Here is a 22,441-nt window from a genome sequence, read left to right on the forward strand (position 1 = left end):
TTGAAGATCATCATTATTGTCTATGTTCCGAACGAGTCTTTTCTGAAACAAACATGTTTCTACTTTTTGCTCATCTTCGCTTAAAGAAAGAAGTCTCATACAAAGATTAGAAGAGGCAAACTATACAAACAATCCTAGTTGTTAACTCAGCATAGCTTAGTATTTATTACCTTGTTTATTGGGCTGCATGAACAGAAAATAATCCAAAGTCACAATTTTTTATTTTATTTTTATAACAAATAGATGTCTTGCGCCAAAACAAAAATTTACGACAATTGTTCAACAAAGATGAAAACGAACATATTTATTGCACGGAAATAGTTTCTAGACAGTTGAAAATGATCTCCATTGAGCAAAGATTTCACCAAAAGTGGCACACCTGATAGGAAAAAAAAAAACACCGTCCTGGAGTCAGTATCATGTTTGAGAAACATGTCTAAGAGATCAGAGAGCATATCAATGAATAAATGAATATATGCAAATTTACCTTTATGAACTCTGTCAAGAATGCAGACTAACCATGTTCTTCAAAACATATTAGGGCAAATGATCTTCTGGTTCTTAATCTACATGTAGAACTCATTGTTTCCCTTTTATGGCTTCAACAATCCCAAACTCTTCTCCTGCAATTCTCCAAATCCAAACTCCAACTCACTAAAGCAGATGATAAATCAAACTAAAGAGACTCTTTCTTGGCTTTTCCTTTTTATCCTGAACTTTTCTCAAAACCAATTTAGCCACACTCATCAAGATGGCAGACGCCAACCTTGTTCTTCATCACACTAACTACCCCTTTCCAACTTATAGCAGAGTTGGAAAGACTCTTCTCTAAATCTCCAACTCCCAACTGCAACCCACAAACGCTGATGACGAACCACACTACTGAGACTCCTTATCTTTTCCTTTTACAGAGTCTTTCTTTATCCTGAACTTTTCTCAAAAACTAACTCAGCTACATCATCAATATAGCAGACACCGACCTGTTCCTCACACTACTATACCTCTTTCCAACTTATAGCAGTGTTGGAAAGAATCTTCTCGTGTTCTTCTCTTAATGTCCAACTCCGAACTCCAACCCACAAAAGCAGATGACAAATCACACTACTGCGACTCTTTCTTGCCTTTTCCTTTTAAAATCTTTTTCTTTGCCCTGAAGTTTCTCAAAACCAATTAAGCCACACTCGTCAAGACAGCATACGCCGACCTTGTCCTTCATCACACTACTCTTACTTCTTTCTTTCTAACTTATAGTAGAGTAAGAAAGACCCATCTCGTGTTCTTAACTCCAACCCACAAAAGCAGACGACAAATCAAACTTCTGAGACTCTTTCTTGGCTTTTCCTTTTTACATAATCTTTTTTTCTTTATCCTGACCTTTCTCAAAACCAATTAAGCCCCACTCATCAAGATAGCAGACGCCAACCTTGTCCTCCATCACATTACACCACCTCTTTCTAACTTACCCATCTCGCGTAGTCTTTCTAATCTCTCTAACTATGCCATGACAAACTCTTCTTGTCTACTCTTCACTCACCAAAACTACTCTGCTTCTTTCTTCCATATATTCATATTCTTTTCTTTTAATTCTGACTTTCCACAATCCAAAATAAACATATTAATATATGTACAGACACCTACATCCATGGGCAAACACATTTCCCACAAACTACGTCATACCAGAAAGGCTTTCCAGCTCAAGAGGTAACTTAAGGGACGACTTCGAACAACCAGCGCACAAAAACTCCAGACAGAACGTTTCTTCGTATTCGCTGTCATTGATGCACCGACCACACTGAAAACACCTCTGTATGCAAAGAGAACAAGCACGACATTCCTCCTTCCCTTTACAATCTTCTGCTGGACAGTCATACACAAGCCTAGCGTTCTGACATTTTGGGCACATCTCAATATCCAGCACCCTGTCATCATCATCGCAGGATACACATGAGGAGTCTCCTCTATGGTAAAAACGCGGCTTCTGTGTAGACTGCTCCACATTGTTGTCAACGTCTAACAAGCCAAACAATTCATCGTAGTGATCTTTAGTAACTCCAAAGATGCCACCGATCTCTAACTGCTTCACTTGAAGCTTCCCCGCAGACTTCAGATCCCTCAAGATGCTCAAAACGCCATCGATAGTGATCCTTGTGCATCCAGACACGCCAAGCTGCCAATCATAAAACAATATTAGGCTTAAAATAATATATAAAAAAGATTACAGATTTAGTTAATACTCACCTTAACTACTTGTGGGTTACGCTCCATGACCTGCTTAAGACAATCATCTGTAACTCTCGAGCAATCCACGAGCCTCAAACACTGCATAGTGCCCTGAGCCCGCTCGGTTAACTGCAGGAGAGCCTCATCTGTGATCTTCTCATTCAACGGCTGACAAATGTGGATATGTTTCCACAGAAGCGAGTCATCACAGACAGTCGTGTGCAGAGACTTGCAAACCATACTCGCTGAGAGAAGATCCTTCACTCCCAAGCGATAAAGACAAAAACCAAACGCTGGATGAACGTGTGCATCCTCAACTGCGTCATTGGTGGTGCAGCCACCACTGCTTTCTCCAACCTCATCCACACTACTAGTGGATAAGAAAGCACCATTAGTGTACACATTTCTCTCTGGAAACTCCTGAAACCGCATTGCATTGTTCCAAATGAAACTCAACCCAGCAAAGAGCTGGTGGCTCCCATCACCAACCCAAATCTCATCTCTCCCATACTGGCTACAATCAACCTCCAAATCCTCAAGCCATCCAGTGATAGCAGTGAAAGTATTGTTGATATCCATCCCAAACGGATCAGAAGGCAGAACATCAAGTATGTCAACAGAAGCTGAATCTCCAGCATTCCTCCCATAGTTAAAAACATCACCGTTCCTCTCAGAGAGCCCATCAGCAAGATACCCATTGGCTATCTTCATTGATTCATCAGATAGATGGGAAGAAAAGTGTCTATGTGAAAAATTCAACGCCATTCCTATAAAAGCCTACACTTACGAAACCTAAAATCACTTTGTACAGAGAATACCTAAAAAGGTAGAAACCAAGATCAGATCCGGACAAAAAGCTATCTTCTTTTTTTTTTTTAGGAAAAGGATAGATCTACGGAGAAAGGAGACTCTTTGATTTCAGATGGCAACAGAAAAAAATAATAGGCACTGAAAATTTTCAGAGCTTCCTTTGTTTTAGAAAGTAATAAGAAACCCCTATTGCTGACAGAAGAATGGATGAATTAGGGTTTTCAGAAACCGAAACTGAGACGGGATAAAGACGAAGACTTTCTGATCCGATTGAGTAAATTAGAGAAACCCTTCCTTGCCCACGAAGAACCAAACCGAACCCTCGCCGCGAAATGAACAAGATCTTCTTCTTCTTGATTGGGGAAATCTCAAAACTTTCGAATTGGGAATGTAAACGACGAAGCAAGTTTCTTCCTTCTTGGTTAAGGGAATGAAAGAGAGTTAGAGAGAGAGAGAGAGAAATGGGTTGGTGAAATTGGTCGACCGAGAGAAAACGACGGGAAAATTTGTGCGAGAGAAATCTCCCTTCAGGGGGTGGAGATGATTTTACGAGGGAGCAAAGAGATAAAAGTCTAGGGTAACGGTGAAATCGTCAAAAGACTTTAGGGAGATGGACGGACACGTGTCAGTTGTTTAGTCATCTGTAATTCTGACTCCCTGTTTGATTTGTCGACAATTGGATATCTGATTTACTACCAACATTATCTCAACTTTAAATATGGTTGGGTTAATAGTAGTAACGAATTTGGCAGGCAGCAAACACCTTTTTGTTTCTTAGCTTAGCTTTTGTAATTAATATAGTTTTTCTTTGTTGGAGAAGTCCTGTTACAAAAAAATGAAAAGTTGGACAAGTCCGCCTAGTGTAATCTCTCTACCTTTGTGCTAAACTTCTTTGCATTTAATGGAAGTGTTTGTTGTTCAAAAAGAAAAAAAAAAACTGTTGTGCAATGTTTGATTTCACGGTTCCTACAAAGAAAATAAATGAAAATATACTAGGGAAATCTGTTTTTTTTAGAGCAAAAAACTAGTAACTATGTCCCTTTAGACTAATCTATACTACTTTATGTCTTATTAAACTATTTTTTTCCAAAATGGCAGTAATGCCTTTAAAATTGTAATTTTTTAAAAAAGATATATATTGAGTTCGACAAGGGGGATCGATCGATCCCACTTTACAAGTTATAGTGGATCGATCGATCCCGATCATTATTCAGAACAAAAAAAACGTGAAATATATACTGATCGACCTGGTCCATTTCACTCGATCGGCGAAGGTCGATTTACACAGATCGACCGATCTGTAAGAATAGATCGATCGATCCCGTGCCGAGGAAAGAATCCCAAATCGATTTTTTTGGTTTTGTATGATTATATCCGGATTGATTCCTACTTGATTTGAACCGACCAAGCATGATTTCAACTCTTTAAACTCGATTTCTCTGGGATGAAACCCATAATTTCCCATTCACGAATAAAGGGAGACAAAATCAAATTCTCACCCAAGTTCATTACTCCTAACTCACTCAATTTCACTCTGATTTGGACGATTATTTGGCCTAACCCATACAATTTCGTGAGCTTTTTACGAATCTATCACTCTTTAGTTCGTTCTGCAAAGGTATGAAACTCTATCTCCACTTCTTTTTAGAGTTTGAAAATAGAAAGGTAAAAGGTAAATTTTTTGAGTTAGTTAGGATGTTTAGGCTTCAATCATGTGTTAAGGTGATGATTAGAGAAGATTTTGTACACAATCATGGCTTAAATCTATTTTTGGGATAGATTTAGGAATTTTAGGTTTTGTTTTTTAAAAAAAAAATTAAAACACCATAAAATTGAAATTAATACAGTGAGAATGCTAATTCTTTGACATTGGTTATTGATAAAGTATTAAGAGACATTATTTAACTGAGCTGTGATATTTGTTATTAATAGATATATGTTGTATTGTTTTCAATTTTCAGGTATGGAGTTGGAGTTGCCTAATCGTTTATACGGTGAGGGATTGGAACCTCAGGTTAAGAAGATTAATAACAGCTGCCGACTAAAACTTCTCGAGTTGCTGAAAGAAAAAATGGAGCCAGAATTCGATGAAGTTATGAAAGATCTCATTTTTCATAGATTATGGTTATCCAGAAGAATGATCTGAAGTTTTCGGCGAGGTTGGTACACTCTTTCTTGTGTAAGGAGTTGATGATAAGCAAGAGACATGAGAAGTGGTTCACTTTCGCTAGGAGACCTCTGCGTTTTGGATTGCAAGAGTATCATGCTGTCACTGGTCTGAAAGTGAAGCGAGAGAATAACAGTGGGTTAGTGACATGGAAAGATGATGGTTTTTGGAGCAAGCAGATAAAGACAAATGGAAAAATAAATTTGCAGATCATTAAAAAGAAGCATTTGGAAGAGAGCAATACCTGGACTTGGGTTGATAGGGTGAGACTGATATATCTTTGCGTTATTATGGGTGTGGTGATGGGGAAGGATGAGAAGGTGAATATCCCGCATCTGTACATGAAGTTGGCGATGGATTTGGAGAAGCTTCGGAATTACCCATGGGGTCTGTATTCGTTTGATTTCCTTCTGAAGCAAATTGATAAAACAAGGCATAAATTAGAGCAGAAAGAGGGGTATCTGATGGAAGGATTCTTGTTTGGTTTCCAAATTTGGATAATGGAAGTTGTTCCTGCTTTAGGAGAGATTTGTGGCACAAAAGTCAGTAAAAATTTTACAGGTCCACTGTGTGGTAATTGGAGAGGATGTGCAAAATGTTCTTATGAAGATATCATTGGCGTTGAGAGCTTATTCCCAGAAAATGTATGCATATATTTTTCAAATTAAAATATTTATTGTCTTGTTCACTTTACTAATGATTTGATTGTTTGTGGGGGATTTTGCATTCATTCATGGAATCCCACATAGATGGAGTGGTCCTTTTGGCAACTGATTTTGTACAGAAGGATGAGAAGAAAGATGAAAGAGTAGATCGCATTTTGGATATGATCAATAGTAAACATGACTGGAACAATCATGTTTGGGGAGTAAAAGAAGCTACGAACTCTGAATTTGAGGAATTTGGCGAAGAGAAAGGAGAGGATCAAACATCTGATACTGAGAGAGGTGAAAATAGTCATGTTGCAGGGAATGTTGATGGCACAGCTGATGTTTCGGGAAGAAACAAGAGAAATCATGCAGACCGAGGAGCAGAGTCAAGGAAGAAGAATGTTTTGTGCCACCTAGCTGCTTCATCAAAAAGGAATATTGACACAGATATGAAAAATTTCTTGGAGGATCTGGTACAAGCTTCTTTTACTACTTTTGGGAAGAAATTCTGTCAGCAGTTCTCGGACAGGTTGGGTAAGATTGAGACTGAGGTTACACAACTCAGGACAGCTTCGGAGAGAACTGAGCAATTTGAGAAAGTTGTAACCGACAGATTGGGGAAAATTGAGGCTGAGGTTACACAGCTCAGGACAACTTTAGTGGTGACTGAATTGGTGGGAAAGAGTGATCAAGCAAGCGGTCCTAGCATGACCAAAATCAACAGTGGTCCTAGCACCAGCAAAAAAGGCACTGCTCCATCAAACAAAGTTGTCCCAAACTGAAACAAAGTTACTAAAATTCAAGCAAATATAATCAGAAAAACTGAAACAAAGTTGTCACAAACAGAAACAAAGTTACTAGAAATCAAGCAAATGAAGTTTGGAAAACTTTCACTAAATTGTGAAGAACACAGCAAACAAATCCACTATATTGGCATCTTGCAAGTTGCTCTATTATGACCACCAAGACCACATCTACTGCACTTACGAGACTGACCCCCCTGTGATCCTTGTGATGATCGGATTTTGTCTTCAACAGTTTCATATTTGCGTTTTCTATTTCTTCCAAGAGATCTTCTTGTCTCAGGCGGTAGCACTTCAAAATTTTCCACAACTTGTGGGATAGACCAACCATCTTCAGGAACTGAAATAGGATTTATGCTTTCTTGATAAGCTTCTCTCCAAGCTCCCGTGGTATACAAAAAATCAGTCAATGTATATGGTTCTCTACCAACAAAGAAACCAGCTTTTATTGCGTGTCTACAAGGGATTTTCAAGAGGTCGTACTTCCCACAAGAACAAGTCCGTTTGTCCAAATCAACAAAGCAGTCAATTGTATCGCCTTTAACAAGCAGCTGTCTATCGGTTACAGGGTAAACTCTGAAAGTTTTCCCCTTTCCAATTCTCCTATCAATCTTTTCCTCCACATCTATGGTCAAACGGTGAGTGTGCTTTGAAAACAACATCTTACGCTTAAAAAACCAGCGTGTCAGCATTTCTCTAATACTGTCCAACAAAGGAATTACGGGAAACTCTCTCGGCGAATGCAACGCAGAATTTATCGACTCTGCAGGATTGTTTGTCCTAATGTCATACCTGTATCCATGAAATTGACATCTAGCCCACTTTTTGACATCTGCTTCCATAAGATAATTTCCAATTGCTGGACTGATATTGCAAACATGAGCAAACGTCTTCTTGAAATCAACCACTCTATAAGCCTTTGAAGCCTTAGAAATCAACTCAGCTAATCCCTTCCCCTTGAAATATGATATCACATTATTCAACAAATGATGAATACAAATACCATGTCTCGCTAGCGGATACACTTTCTCCAGTGCCTTCGCTATTGACACTTGTCTATCCGAAATAAAAGCCAAACCATTATCATCAGCAACAACAACTTTTAATTGTCTCATAAACCATTCCCAAGACTGTTCATTCTCAGAGTCTACTATCCCAAATGCAATAGGATATAAATTTGAATTTCCATCTATAGCAGTTGCAACCAGTAGCACCCCTTTGAATTTTCTCTTCAAGAATGTTCCATCGACAACAATGACACGCCTCATGGCTGTGTTAAAGCCTCTGATCGATTGACCAAACGCTATAAACAGATATCGAAATCTACCATCAACGTCAGTCTTGTAAGAGAAATGTGTACCCGGATTGGCCTCTCGCAGCATGTGCAAGTATTTTGGTATTTTCCCATAACTTTCCTCTGGAATACCTCTAACAGCGTTGACTGCATATTCACGGGAATCCCATGCTAAAGAATCAGAGATCTCACATCCATAATCATTACGCATAATCTGAACAATATCTTTCGCTTTAGCCCCTTCCTTGATACCTTCATATTTATGCATTAGCAGACTGCCTATCGTTTTCGTTGAAGCTGTCTTTCCGGCACTGGTTTTGTTTGAAGGTGCGCAGGAATGTACACCGATATACTTTTTAATAATAAAATATGTGGAGCCCTTCAAACACTCAGCTCAAGCACCCCAAAAGCACACCTTATCAGCGCATCTAATACACCAAACTGATTTATTGGAGTTGGTAACTGTGTAGTGAAAGTTATGCTTCATTGCACATAACTCAAACCTCACTTTCAAAACTGTTTTGTTGAGGAAAAGATCTCCCGTCTTAACCAATTCCACCACTTGACTCTTTGCCAATTTTTCTCTGTTTTCTTTTTAAGAATTGATCTTGTCAGCATCATAATCATCTCCTTCAACCTCGTCTTGCTTCATCTTTCCTTTCTTCTTCTCGTTATGCTTGTCAGCATCATAATCATCTCCATCAACTTCACTTTGCTTCATCTTCCCTTTCCTCTTCTCGTTATGCTTAGCCCCCTTAACAATATTTGAAGCGGTCCCAATGTCACAAGGATTTCGCTCGTTCTCTTCACTAGTACTTGCATCAGTTGGCATCTTATTAAGATCAATGTCGATCTTATTTGGATTTCCTTGCTTTGCTTTATAGCTGACACACAATTGAGTTGACTGATGCTTCTTACAAAACCCTAGAAAATTTTGAACTTGCCTTGAGTTTCCAATGATCACTGGTGGACATTTTGATGAATTGATCAATCCAATAGGAAGGTAACTCAACTCCAAATCAGCATCTGTTTCTTCAAAACCAAAATCCTCTATAACGTTTTTCTGTAATTCTTCCAGAGAATACTTCAATTCCAAAGCAAGTAACCTTCCCCCTTTCTTTTTATCAACATTAAAACTCCAACCTGAAGATACAACCAATTCCCAAACACCACATGAAGCATAGACATGAATCATTGTAGAAATAATGTGAAAATTTTGTGAAAATTTTGTGAACAATCAATGGAATATAGAAGACGGCGAAGAAGGTTGCCAAGGTTTTTTTTGTCGCTTTTTTTTGTTCCTTTTTCGTTTTTTTTTTTAATCGATTTTTTTAAAAAATATAAAAGTGAATATTCTCAAATATTTTGTTTCCATATTTTTAGGAACTGATTTCTTATCCGTATAATACAACTAATATGTAGAAATCAGTTTCTACAGTTTTTTAGAATTATAGTAATGTTTAGACTTTGATTTCTACATGTTTTAGATTTATAGTAAATCTGTAGAAGTCGGTTTCTACATGTTTTAGAATTAGATTAATGTGTAGATTTTGATTTCTAAGAATTTTAGAATGGTAGGTTAAGCGCGGAATGTGTATTCTACATATTTGTAGAATACTCCTATTTACGTAGATCACGTATTCTAAACATTGTAGATTCAATGAAAAAAGTAGATTTCGTTTTCTACTTCGTAGAATGTCATTTCTACTTTTTTTAGAACATAATCTGAAATTTATAATTTTAACTCTTTTTATAACTGGAAAATATACCATTAAGTTCATATAGGTATTTTAACAAATGTTACTATTTTTCCAAAAATTTTTTGTTTGTAAAACTATTTATTAAAATTATTTTCATAAATATTAAAGGGTATTATAGGAAAATATGACACAAAATATAGATTAGTCTAAAGGGACATAGTTACTATTTTTTCGCTCTAAAAAACAGTTTTCCCAATATACTAGGACCATGATTATAGGGGTTTCTTAATAGGGGTTTTTAAGTTATTGAGAGATTTAATTAAATCCAAACAAAATTAAAAAGCTGTTACCGATCCTTAAGAAAGGATTTTGGGAACCGATTAGTAAGGGGTTTTTACCCTACGTGTCAGCAAACCAGAGGAAAGGCATTTATTTTTCTTTTTTTCTTTTTTTCTTTTCTTTTGTTTTTCTCCGTCTTCTCCGATTCTCCGCCAGACCAATCCGATTCTCCGCCAGACCAAGATCGTGTCTGACGCTCCGACGAAAATTGTGTCTGCAATCGCTGCGATTTGTGGTGTGGACTAAGTCGGCTCTTAAGCAGGATCTATGGATCGTTTGAGAAGCCGTCGGAGAAGGAGAAGGGGTATGTGCTTCCCAGGGCTGATGGTAAAAATGGTGAAAACTGTCACGTGAGAAGACTTGGAAGAAGAGCTTCGTCTGCTGGCATCTTACAGAGGCCAAACACTGACCAAAACTGATATGTGGTAGTTTTTTCATTAGACAAACTCTGCTTCACGTTTTAGCTCTGTGATATTGTGCTTGCTATATACATGTTGTGACTGATTTTGATAAACCAGTGCGAGGCATGATGTATTACCGAAAGGCTTTGGAGCTCCAGGCCTTCCTTGATATGGCAAAGGATGAAGGTGCTTGACGAAACTTTGTTATGCTTACTTCTAAAACCTGTGTACACATTCCTGAATCTGCTTTTCCCAAAAGAGAGGTAAGCCTTCATCCAACCAAAAACACAGTTATTGTAAAATGTTTATATATTAATTACCTAAAAATGTTTATATATGAATGATTAAAGAATATTGAAAAAATGGAACAGGTTCAAGATGTTCAATATGCAATTTGATGAGTTGCATAAGAGACAATCACAATGGACAGTTCCAGACACAGAGCTAAGAGAGTCACTAAGACTTGTTGTTGCTGAAGTATTATTGCCTGCTTATAGATCACTCCTCAAACGCTTTGGGTAAAATCCTTTTTCTCTCTTACCTGCAAAAGCTTGTCAACATATTTCCTCAGACCTGGATGGAGCTTCGGACTACGTGAACTCCACCAACGAAGTGGCTATACAAATATAAGAGCATGATTAATACAGATCTTTTGGGGTGAGATTCTTAGCGCTTTAACTGAAAAAACTAAGAAACATCTCTTAAATAAGAGATATAAGAGACGTCTTTTAGTTTTTTTTAAGTTAAAAGCTAAGAAATTGTATCTTATATTACGGTAGGAACCTCACTCTAAGACACATGCATTAATCATGCTCTAAGACAAGAATCAAACTACGTGAAAATAAAATAAAAATAATCAAAATTTAAATCTGTATAACAAAAATATCATAGTTGAATCGAAAAATTAAATATTTTTTTTTTATATATCCGAATAATAACCAAAAATTCGGAATATTTTATCTCCAAAAGTATACGTCTAACTAAAATAACATAATGATATTTAAATAAACTATGCATATTTATTAAAATATAAATAACAGAATAACTAAAAAGAAAAAACAAAATATTAATAAATTATTATAATGTATTTATTTTTAAAATATTATATACGGAAAAATCACCAAGTATTATATGATTTATGATGATCTCACAGTGGAAATCAGTTTTGTTTTCTAGTGAACAGAGGATCTATTGGCATTTTTCTACAAGAATCTTTGGCTTTCGTCTGTTAAAACTGTCTGTTACAAAAGGTTTCTTCTTCTTCATCATCTAACAGCAACACCTAAAGCAGAAACCAAAAGAAACAGCGATGACTCTTGCTCGGACTTTCATCAGAAGGTTTCACCAGAAAAGTCTTACAAGAAGAGTTGAAGTGATCTCCAGAGACATCATCAAACCATCATCTCCAACTCCAAACCATTTAAAAAACTTCAAACTCTCTCTTCTAGAACAGCTCGGTCCAACGATCTTCGGCCCCATGTTGTTCTTCTACTCGGCTAACAACAGAATCAAACAAACTGAACAGCTGCAGAACCTCAAGAAGTCCTTATCCGAAACCTTAACTCACTTCTACCCTCTCGCTGGGCGGCTCAACGGCAACATAAGCATCAACTGCAACGACTCGGGCGCCGACTTCCTCGAAGCACAAGTTAACTCCCCGCTTTCAAACCTCCTACAAGAGCCTTCTTCGGAGGTGCTAGAACAGTTGATTCCAACATCAGTTGATTCAACAGAAGCAAGAACCAAACTGCTTCTCGCTCAAGCAACGTTCTTTAAATGCGGAGGCATGGCTATAGGAGTCTGCGTCTCTCACAAACTCGCCGACGCAACTTCCGTGGGCTTGTTCATGAAGAGCTGGTCTGCAATCTCGTCTCGAGGATCGATCAAAACCGTTGGATCCCCTGTTTTCGACACTCTCAAGATCTTCCCACCTGGGAACTTCTCAGAGACGTCCCCTGCTCCGGTCGTTGAGCCGGAGATCAAGATGAACCAGACTCTTTCGAAGAGATTCGTCTTCGATTCTTGGAGTATCGAAGCTCTGCAAGCCAAAGCTTCGAGCTTTGAAGTGTCACAACCCACAAGAGTCGAAGCTGTTTCAGCTTTTATATGGAAACTTGCGATGAAAGCAACAAGAACGTCGAAACCGTCGGTCCTCGCGAACTCCGCTAGCTTACGCTCTCGCGTCTCTCCTCCGTTCACCAAGAACTCGATCGGGAACCTCGTGAGCTACTTTGCGGCGAAAGCAGAGGAAGGAGAGAAACAGAGAAAGCTTCAGACTTTGGTTGCGGAGATACGGAGAGCGAAACAGAGGTTTCGAGATGACCACATACCGAAGCTTGTGGGAAACGGAGACGCGACGGAGGTCATCTGTAACCACCAGAAAGAAGCGGGGGATATGATCGCGAGCGGAGGTTTTGATTTCTACATCTTGACGAGCGCGTGTCGGTTCGGTTTGTATGAAATTGATTTCGGTTGGGGTAAACCGGTTTGGTTTGCGTTTCCTTCGGTTAGACAGAAGAACATTGTGGCGCTTCTTGACACGAAAGAAGGTGGTGGGATTGAAGCTTGGGTGAATTTGAATGAGCAAGAGATGAAGCTTTTTGAAGAAGATAGAGAGTTGCTTGATTTTGCTTCTGTGAACCCTAGTGTGATCCAGCCTTTTCTCCATGTTCTCTGATTATGAATCCGGTTAAGTGATGTAAACCGGATTTCTTTTGTTGAATTGGTTATGTATTGAGGTTTTGGATGTATAAAAATAAAATAATGTTTTTTTTTTTTTGACAAAATGTCAAACCATGTACAATATTTGATTTTCTACTATAGTGAAAACTGTCCCAATAATCAAATCTGTTTTTAATCGGTGTTAACTGTTAAGTATAATGATACATGGAGCTTAATTAATTAATTTGTTTGTATAAATTATTATTATTTTAATTTAAATATATAAATAATTCAGTAAAAAATAATTCAGTAAAGAAAGTGTGTTACTGGAAGAGAGGAAGTGTTGTCTGGTCAAAAAGGTCAGCTGGGAAACAGAAACGTGAACAATGGTGAGACTGAGACGTCGTTCTTTGTGCGAATTTTCAAAGTTAAAATCTTTTTTTTTGGTTTCCTAAATTATCCAACTTCTATAAACTTTCAAAAACCCAGAATCGAGTGGAGGAGAAAGATCTGATATGCAATGGCGAGTGGATGTGCTAAACGAGGTGGTTGTCCTAGCGATTACGTCGCCGTTTCAATAGCTGCCATCTGCTTCCTCGTGTACGTTCTGTTCCTTCTTCTTCTTCTTCTTGAGATGGTTTGCTTGTTGACTCTTTACTTCGGTCGCCTTCAACTAGAAAGTATCGATTTTTCGAGATACTACTTTTGGGTTGAACCGTTAAATGTTCGTGTGATGTCTCTCGCTTATTTACTTATTTGCCTTTTAAGTGTTTGATGTTATGACTCAACAGAGTTACTTTGTTTATACGATCCAAAGGATCTGTCTTTTGCTGGAAAATTAGATGTTCCAGATTTCTTGATAGCAAGATTCAAATACTTATATAATGATTTTGATTTGAAGTTTGGAAGCATCGTTCAGTGTTAGTGAATCTTTTATCGTAATCATCTTCAATTTCTTAAGTTTGATCTGATTCACTTGTTTATTACCAGGCTTCTATCACGGTCGGTCTTACCATGTTTAATACACAAAGCTCCTCGTAATAACAGTAGCAGTTTCTGGATCCCTGTCATTCAAGTCTTCTCCAGCTTCAACCTTCTCTTCTCTACTATGGTTAGATAATCGACTGGGCCCTTAAAGAATCACTTCATCTGTAGACTTTCTACAGTAATATTTCGAAAAACTCACTGTTATTTATTCTTTTCAGATGTCCATTAATTTGCTTCAGTTCAAGACGAAGCACTGGTGGCAATATTGCTATCTTTGGTCAGGTTTGTTTGTAACAATGTGTTGTTTAGAAACAAATGGTTGGTTCCTTGTACAGTTTGTTCAGTGTAATGTTTTGTTTCAGTGTGGCTCGAAGGACCACTTGGGTTCGGTTTGCTGATGAGCTGCCGTATAACTCAGGCCTTTCAACTATACTTCATATTTGTCAAGTAAGAATAAATCTGAATAGTCCTATAACTCTCTCGATTGGTTTAATTGTGTTTCTTTGTGATCATGTAGGAAACGTCTTCCTCCTGTAAAGTCATACGTCTTTCTTCCACTTGTTTTGTTGCCATGGATCTTTGGAGCTGCAAGTAAGCTTTATACTAACTTTACGCTTGCTTTTGTTGGATAATAGCTCACGGTCTTTTGATTCTGCTTTTAGTTGTCCAGGCAAAAAGGCCTCTCGACTCTCAATGCCACATGGGTCTTGAATGGACTTTACCAGTTGCAGGTTTAAATGCTCTTTACGTCCTGGCTTTACTTGCATTCACAAGAGCTATACGTCATGTAGAGTTTCGCTTCGATGAGCTTAGAGATCTCTGGAAAGGGATTCTCGTCTCAGCCACTTCAGTCGCTTTATGGGTAACATCGTTTGTGTTGAATGAGATTCATACAGACACCTCTTGGCTTCAAGTCACTTCAAGATTTGTGCTTTTAGTCACGGTATGAACCTCTACCAAGATTCTCTGCTTATCACAAAGCATTTCAAACTAATGCTGGGCATTCGGCTTTTCGGTTCGGTTTTTGGGTTATTCGGGTTGGGGTATTTAAGACCTGTTTAGGAACCGGACATTTTTCTGAGCATCGGTTTGGATAGTATTGGGTTTCTATTTTTTTATAAAACCCGAAATAGAACCAAATTAAAAATAGTTCAAGTTTAGGTTTGAATTAAATTCGGGTTTAAAGCCCAAAAACCTAACCCCCCCCAACCAAAACCTGAATTAAACCCAGAAAACGAAAAAATATTTGGATACTTCGGATAGTTCGCGTTTTTATTATAATTAAAATTAATTAAATTTTTTATTATAATTAAAATTAATTAATAATTTTATTATATTTGCAATATTCGGTACCGTTTTCGCTTCTGTTTTGTTTTTTGGGTTAAAAAAAATAGAAACCATTCGGCTTTGTAATTTTTGGTCCGGTTTTCGAGTTTCGGATAATATGGCCAAGACTATTTTAAACAGACTTAAGAGTTAGATTCTGTTTTTTGTAGGGTGGGATTCTTGTCATTGTCTTCTTTTCCATCTCGAGTCACCAACCTCTGCTCTCACAAATCAGCTTCAAGAACAGACAAGAGTTTCCAAGAATGGGACTAGCTCTAGGCATTCATGATAGTGGATTATTGTTTCGTAAGGAGGAGGTTCGACCTGTTGATCCAAACGAGCCACTTGATAAGCTTCTTCTCAATAAAAGGTTTCGAAAGTCGCTTATGGAGTTCGCGGATAGGTAACACTCTGTTTTGATGTCTGCCTTCTATATAAGGTTGTAATCTTTATATGTTTAGCTGCTATGCTGGAGAAACATTGCATTTCTATGAAGAAGTGTATGAACATGGTAAAATCCCGGAAGGTGATTCTATAAGAAGAATCTACATGGCTAGACATATCATGGAGAAGTTCATCGTCGCAGGTTTTATCATCATCCATCTTCTTTCTTCTTCTTCTTCTTCATAAACAGGTCTCAGGTGTTGTCTCTTTAAACACAGGAGCGGAAATGGAAGTGAATGTATCACATAAAACCAGGCAAGAGATCTTAACCACTCAAGATCTAACTCACCTTGATCTCTTCAAGAATGCATTAAATGAAGTGATGCAATTGATCAAAATGGTAAAACAACATTCTCTCTTTTACTCTCTTCCTCCTTAATGAAAGCTTATTCTTTTGGTTCTCATTTTCTTTAATAATATTGAAGAACTTAGTGAGAGATTACTGGTCATCCATCTTCTTCATCAAGTTCAAAGAAGAAGAAGCAATGGATAAGGAAGGATGGAGTCTCTCTCCTCCAAGGATGAGTTTAGTTCAAGGCTCTGATGATCCTTTCTATCAAGAACATATGTCAAAGAGCTCCACTTCTAGATGTAGCAGTCCTAGTTAAGGACTCTTAACCGGTACTAATCCAGAACCTAAACCGTGTTTTTAACATACAGTATCTTGATGTTTATAGCAATCCAGTCCATATAAATTTCTTTTTCACATTTCTTGTACATGTCCTTTTCTATAATGTTCTGTTTTGATTATTATAATATTCGTTTGTAATTTAAAAATGGGAATATAATTGTCGATGAAGACCCAACTTGCACTTTGTATTGTAGTTTACCAGGTTGGTATTGCTTCCAAGCCTTATACATATCTTCTTATCAATTTTTGTGTTAGTTCATAAAGTTACAGAAACATACACCAATTCATTTTCATGCACAATAGAAACAATTGTTAGAACAACCCCATATTTATTCACTGTGAATGTCATTACATGAAAACCAAACTATTAAGATGGATTCAAGAAGTTGTGTATAGAAGAAAAAAAAACCTGAGGATGTCATCATAGTGATCCACAATGTCAGGATGCATGAGTAGCATACTAACAATAAATTAATAGTAAAATATATCCAAAGGATGAGGCTAACTTGTTCCACCACTCAAACCCTGTTTTAAATGCACACGTATGTATGTATACATGCATTCATATATACGAATCAAGATGTTACACTCAATTAGTCCATTACATTATAGGTAGACACACATAAATACAGTTACTCGATGTTGTAATAGAGAGAGATCTTTAATTGCTTAATAAGACCGCATAAAGAGACGCCACAACTTTCTTTCCTCCTCTCCATTTCACTTCCCTCAACGCAAAACTTTGCAGACTTACCGAGGATTAAAAACAAATATTCTAACTAAAAAAGGAGAAATTTGCGGTAATTCTCTTGTGAAATTCGATTCCGTTTCTTCACCGTCAATTCTCTAGAAAACATTCCTTCACATCCCTTTTCTTTTTCTTCTAATAAGCTCTGATCAGACAACAAAACCAAACTAAAGAAACCCTCTTCGTCTGTCTGAAAAAAATCAAAGGTTCGGTTCTTGTTGATGATGATGGTTTCATGTAGATGGGTATTCAGAAAGTTCGCTCCTTTTTGATCCTTCTGATGTGTTTTCCAATTAACATCGATTCAAATTTGAGTTTCCTTATACAGAGGAGAAGGAGAAGAAGACTCCTTTGCGTGTGACAAACAGTTTTCTTTTATCTTCTTCCGTATTCAGATCCTCTTATCGTTTATTATTTACCACACTTCTCTTCCAAGTTACAGATTCTTTCTCTGTTCTTGATTAGACACAAGAAGAGAAGTAACCTTTTTCGTCTTATAACCCATAAAGTTGCTTCCTTTGTTTTTTGTTTGATGATCATGACTTGGATCTTTACTGGCTTTTGTTGATCAAATAGTACTTACTTGTTATAAGATTAGAGTCTTGTTCTGTGTTTTTTCTTCTTCGTGATTCAGTCAAATCAAAGTTTGACTTTGTCTTAATTTTTGTGGTTTATAGAGATAAATCTGTCTTCTCACAATGGATGCTACAACGAGTGGAACTCCAGGTTTACAGTATCATGACTTACCTGATCAACCTGTTGCTTCTCCTCCGGTGACTACATTTCAAAGGCGAAAACGCCAACGCTTTGGAGACTCAACTCCCGGAGAGTTTCCTTTAGCAGCTAGCCCTTCCATCGTCCTTCATGTTCTCACTGAATGTAGATTGGATCCTCGTGACCTCGCCAATCTAGAGGTTCTTTTTTCGAATTAAAGTCTAAAATCTTTTACTGAAATTTCAAGAATTAGATATTTTGTTGTTGTTTAGGCGACATGCTCGTTCTTTAGCCAGCCCGCAAACTTTGCACCGGACTGTAGTTTATCCCTACCTGAGCTCGCAGCTCTCGACATGTGTAATAAAAGGATGATTTTCAAGCCGATGAAGGAAGAAGAGCGCGAAGGAATGAAACGTAGGTGCGGAGGTTCATGGAAACTGGTACTTAGGTTTTTGCTGGCTGGTGAAGCGTCTTGTCGAAGAGAGAAATCTCAAGCCATTGCTGGTCCTGGTCACAGCGTTGCCGTCACTTCAAAAGGCCAAGTCTACACCTTCGGTTATAATAACTCTGGACAGCTAGGACACGGCCATACCGATGAAGAACCTCGGATTCTACCCGTCAGGTATGTTAATGGTTTAGTGTTTATTACAACAACCGGGACATGGTTTTCACGAAGAATCATCCAAGCAGCAGCTGGTGCTGGCCGGACAATGCTAATAAGCGACAATGGAAGTGTTTACGCTTGCGGTAAAGATTTGTTCGGAGAAGCTGAGTACGGAGGGCAAGGGAGTAGACCGGTTACAACTCCTCAGCTTGTTGCATCTTTAAAGCACATATTTGTGGTGCAAGCGGCTATAGGGAACTTCTTCACCGCTATTCTCTCCCGAGAAGGGAAGGTTTATACATTCTCGTGGGGGCAATGACGGTAGGCTCGGACATCAAACCGAGGCTAATGATCTCGAGCCACGTCCTCTGTTAGGTCCGCTAGAGAATGTACCCGTTGTGCAGATTGCTGCTGGTTATTGCTACCTTCTTGCCTTGACTTGTCAACCAAATGGCATGTAAGTTCCTTCCTATACACTCAGGGGCGGTCCTGGGATTTTAGGGGCTGTAAACAATTTAATATGATTTTAATAAAATTTTCTTTTACCAATTTGGAGGCTTTTCTTCATTTAAATTATTTTTCAAAAAAAAAAATCGGGGCTATAGGCCAATGCTTCACTTGGCTGTGTATACACTATTTGCAAATGACCTAAACCGGCTCTGACGCAGTATCATGGTTGTTTTAGGTCGGTTTATTCGGTTGGTTGTGGTTTGGGAGGCAAGCTTGGTCACGGGTCGAAGACCGATGAGAAGTATCCTCGGGTTATAGAGCAGTTTCAGGTATTGAATCTTCAACCTAGGGTAGTTGCAGCGGGTGCTTGGCATGCGGCGGTGGTAGGTCAGGATGGAAGAGTGTGTACTTGGGGTTGGGGAAGATACGGCTGCTTAGGACACGGTAACGAGGAGTGTGAGTCAGTGCCTAAAGTTGTTGAAGGGCTAAGCCATGTCAAGGCGGTTCATGTCGCAACGGGAGATTACACTACTTTTGTGGTCTCGGAAGATGGTGATGTTTACTCGTTTGGTTGTGGTGAATCTGCTAGTCTCGGTCACCATCCAGTCCTTGATGAACAGGTTAGCGCTTGATTATGGCTTAGATTGATATGAGACAAGTAAACTATAAGCACAAACGCCTTACTTGCGTTGCAAGCTAATTTGATTCTTGTTTTGTTGGTGTAGGGTAATAGACATGGGAATGTGTTGAGTCCAGCGGTAGTAACATCGCTGAAACAAGCGAAGGAGAGGGTGGTTCAGATTAGTCTAACGAATTCGATATATTGGAACGCTCATACCTTTGCGCTAACGGAATCAGGGAAGTTATTCGCGTTTGGTGCGGGTGATAAAGGTCAGCTTGGAGCAGAGCTTGGTCGTGACCTAACAGAAAGGTGTGTACCTGAAAAAGTAGATATCGATCTCAGTTAGCGGTTGCCGGTTTGTTGGCGGTTTAGTTTGTTATGGTTCATAGAATTTGGAAAGGTTTGTACAAAAGGTAGGGGAACATAAGTTAAGGAACTTGTCTTAACATTTGCACTGTATAGATTTGTAGATTTATTCTAACTGTTCATGTGTCGTGTTTTAGCCTTTAGGTTATTTTGTTAATATCTGTTTGAATAATTTCAATTAATCAATTTATTAAGGTTCATTTCTTTTCAGTTAATCAATTCGTGCCTTGTTCGCCAGATGAAATTACGGATTTTTTTGTGGGCTGTTTGACTTCAGTTTAGTTGACGAGATATCACTGCGTTTAGGGGACGGTAAATTTATGGAAGTAGGATTGCTTGTGAGACACGGGAGTGAAGCCCAATTGTAGATTTATGTGCACGCGCGAGTACCATAATCTATGGCTTATTCTTGTTCACAGTCTGACAGTCTCACACCGTAAATCTACCGTAGAAACAATTGCAAGTGAAAAGTGATAATACATGTTTTCAAAATAAAATAATGATGATGTCAAAAAAATAAAAATAATGATGTGTGATTTTCTAAACAAATTGTGAAAATGAAAACATTTTTCTTCCATTTTTTCTAACTAGGTGTCTTACCCGCAAATGCGGACTTAATCGTTTTACAATCTAATTTATTTTTTATTAATTCAAAAACCAGCATAATAATTTATTATTTATATTTTCAAAAAATTAAATCAAACATATATATATATATATATGACAAAAATTTAATTAAATATATATGTTTAATTAAAATTTATTAAAGATAACAACACAAGCTGAAAAAAAAAATAACAACACAATATATAAGAATTATCTTATTTTTTAAAGTTAATATTATTAATAAAAATTTGTTTTTGATTATATAAAAAATTTATTAAGGCTATTATATATATTAATCGCTCTAATTTTTAATGTGAGAGCTCTATTACAAAAATTTAATTCGCAAATAATAGTATAGATTAAATCCATTCAAATCATCTTAAAAAATTTGTAATGACAAATTTATAAAATTTACTTAAATTGTGAATCCTTTTAAATTTTATTTGATTTAGTATGTATTCCAAAAATTCAAAATACTTGATAATTAAAAACATCTCCATATAAATAAAAATTCTATTCACTAATTTCGTTTCAGGATTGAGACAAATATAGACTAAACTCCCCTTTCTAAGGCTGGGGTGGAGCTTAATTAGGGGTTAGAAGATATGCCGTTTGTTAAAATTGTTTTTGGCAAACCTCAAACTTCGCTTTTTGATCAAACAAATAAAGAGCCTAACATTTAAAGAAAAGTTTTTTTGCGGGATTATTAATTAATTAACTAACGTATAATGGCGCGCCTTCACCTAGTTCTCCTCCTCCTCCTTTTGGTTGCCGTCTCCGCCGTGCTGGTATCAGCGGCTGAGAAACCACCATCGGCAACCACGGCCGAAGCTCCCGCCGCAACAACTCCAACCGATGTAGCGGAGGTTCCAGCTGGAGACGCCAACACCATCGGAACAACCGACGACGATGCAGCTGCTACTCCGGGAGATGACGACGTAGCAGTAGCAGGTCCTATCGGAAGCGATTCTTCATACGCAAACTATCCGCCGGTTCAAGAAACTTCCGGAAGCTGTGTCACATGCACGATTGGCTTTGCTATTATCTCTGCTGCGACGGTTGGTTCGCTCTTCTTAATTTTCTGAGCTGCAATTTGTGCGTGGAGTTAAGGAAAGTAAATTATATGGTAAATATGGATGTTTTGTAATGTTTTTTTGTAGATGTGTAAGCATTTTGCTTGTCCCATCATCTATAAGATTAGGACGATACAGATCACTACATCATAAAACTCTTGTATTTGATATGGCTCTATGGTTTAGTCTTACTATATGTATTGTAAATATCCCAAATCCAGTAATTTCGTGCATGGAACCTAACGACAATAACCACCTTTCACGTACGTAAATGAAGAGACAATGATGAAAGAAAGACACGTTAAACCAAACGATAGTAAAAGTTGATTTAGGTAAAGTAAATCGTTTAGTCATGAGTTTGATTTTTGATGGGAATAAAATTGCCTTCATGTCTCTCAAAATTTGGGACCGTCGATTCTATTAGTTTTGAAAGAAATATTGAATTTCGTTCCATACATTCTTTGAACAAAAATCAATTTTTTTTAGCTACAAAAGATTTAAAGTTTTTGATTTTCATATAGTTTATTCATTTGTATTTTGAATTTGTTAAATATATTGGATATTTCATAAATTAATTTTGAATTGTTTTCAAATTTTTTTTATGATATTAGTCATGATCTTAAAATAATTCTATTTAAACATTAATGAATACGGATGACATTCAATTGAGATGATTTTTTACTGAGAAAAGTTTCAGTTGAGAGTTATGTTGATTTATTTCAAAATTTTTTTATATTTTTGTTGATTTGTTGAGAATTTAATTGTATTAATTTGCGGATGATTAATTTTGAAATTTTTTTAGTTTGATTGCGATTGTTTTTGGAT

At 37.4% G+C, this 22,441-nt stretch overlaps 5 protein-coding genes and 1 pseudogene across 11 annotated transcripts; 4 read left to right on the forward strand and 2 right to left on the reverse strand.

The window, feature by feature from the left end:
* Positions 1-199: 199 nt before the first annotated feature.
* On the reverse strand, positions 200-3,604 carry LOC106418275 (F-box protein SKIP14-like). The gene is made up of 3 exons (XM_013858941.3): positions 2,239-3,604; positions 488-2,167; positions 200-379 (listed from the first exon to the last, which is right to left on the reverse strand). Exons 1-2 carry the CDS (start codon positions 2,983-2,985, stop codon positions 1,667-1,669), a joined length of 1,248 nt encoding a protein of 415 aa, XP_013714395.1. The 5' UTR covers positions 2,986-3,604; the 3' UTR covers positions 200-379; positions 488-1,666.
* A 3,168-nt stretch (positions 3,605-6,772) lies between these two features.
* On the reverse strand, positions 6,773-8,212 carry LOC106417127. The gene has a single exon (XM_013857982.1). The coding sequence runs from the start codon at positions 8,210-8,212 to the stop codon at positions 6,773-6,775; it is 1,440 nt and encodes a 479-aa protein (XP_013713436.1).
* Positions 8,213-10,039: 1,827 nt separating this feature from the next.
* LOC106416436 (stemmadenine O-acetyltransferase) lies at positions 10,040-13,160 on the forward strand. 5 transcript variants are annotated; one of them, XM_048768248.1, is made up of 4 exons: positions 10,040-10,408; positions 10,502-10,647; positions 10,756-11,041; positions 11,661-13,160. In XM_048768248.1, the coding sequence occupies exon 4, from the start codon at positions 11,694-11,696 to the stop codon at positions 13,059-13,061; it is 1,368 nt and encodes a 455-aa protein (XP_048624205.1). In that variant the 5' UTR covers positions 10,040-10,408; positions 10,502-10,647; positions 10,756-11,041; positions 11,661-11,693; the 3' UTR covers positions 13,062-13,160. The 5 variants fall into 5 exon arrangements, with proteins under 5 accessions (XP_048624205.1, XP_013712769.1, XP_048624204.1 ...); XM_013857315.3 differs by having other exon boundaries at positions 10,041-10,408; positions 10,756-10,902; XM_048768247.1 differs by having other exon boundaries at positions 10,042-10,408; positions 11,561-13,160.
* A 255-nt stretch (positions 13,161-13,415) lies between these two features.
* On the forward strand, positions 13,416-16,608 carry LOC106416452 (regulator of G-protein signaling 1-like). Of its 3 annotated transcripts, XM_022705363.2 has the most exons (11): positions 13,416-13,434; positions 13,535-13,645; positions 14,036-14,156; positions 14,251-14,314; positions 14,395-14,479; positions 14,550-14,623; positions 14,695-14,975; positions 15,529-15,761; positions 15,820-15,944; positions 16,021-16,142; positions 16,228-16,608. In XM_022705363.2, the coding sequence occupies exons 2-11, from the start codon at positions 13,566-13,568 to the stop codon at positions 16,408-16,410; spliced, it is 1,368 nt and encodes a 455-aa protein (XP_022561084.1). In that variant the 5' UTR covers positions 13,416-13,434; positions 13,535-13,565; the 3' UTR covers positions 16,411-16,608. The 3 variants fall into 3 exon arrangements, with proteins under 3 accessions (XP_022561084.1, XP_013712791.1, XP_048624203.1); XM_013857337.3 differs by having other exon boundaries at positions 13,425-13,645; XM_048768246.1 differs by lacking the exon at positions 13,416-13,434 and having other exon boundaries at positions 13,441-13,645; positions 16,235-16,608.
* A 451-nt stretch (positions 16,609-17,059) lies between these two features.
* Positions 17,060-20,152, forward strand: LOC106416595 (annotated as a pseudogene).
* Positions 20,153-21,148: 996 nt separating this feature from the next.
* LOC106418091 (anther-specific protein BCP1) lies at positions 21,149-21,792 on the forward strand. Its single transcript, XM_013858759.3, has one exon. It carries the CDS (start codon positions 21,272-21,274, stop codon positions 21,626-21,628), a length of 357 nt encoding a protein of 118 aa, XP_013714213.1. The 5' UTR covers positions 21,149-21,271; the 3' UTR covers positions 21,629-21,792.
* The last annotated feature ends 649 nt before the right edge of the window (positions 21,793-22,441 follow it).

This window comes from Brassica napus, chromosome C9 (assembly GCF_020379485.1).
Source record: "Brassica napus cultivar Da-Ae chromosome C9, Da-Ae, whole genome shotgun sequence".
NCBI lineage: Eukaryota > Viridiplantae > Streptophyta > Magnoliopsida > Brassicales > Brassicaceae > Brassica > Brassica napus.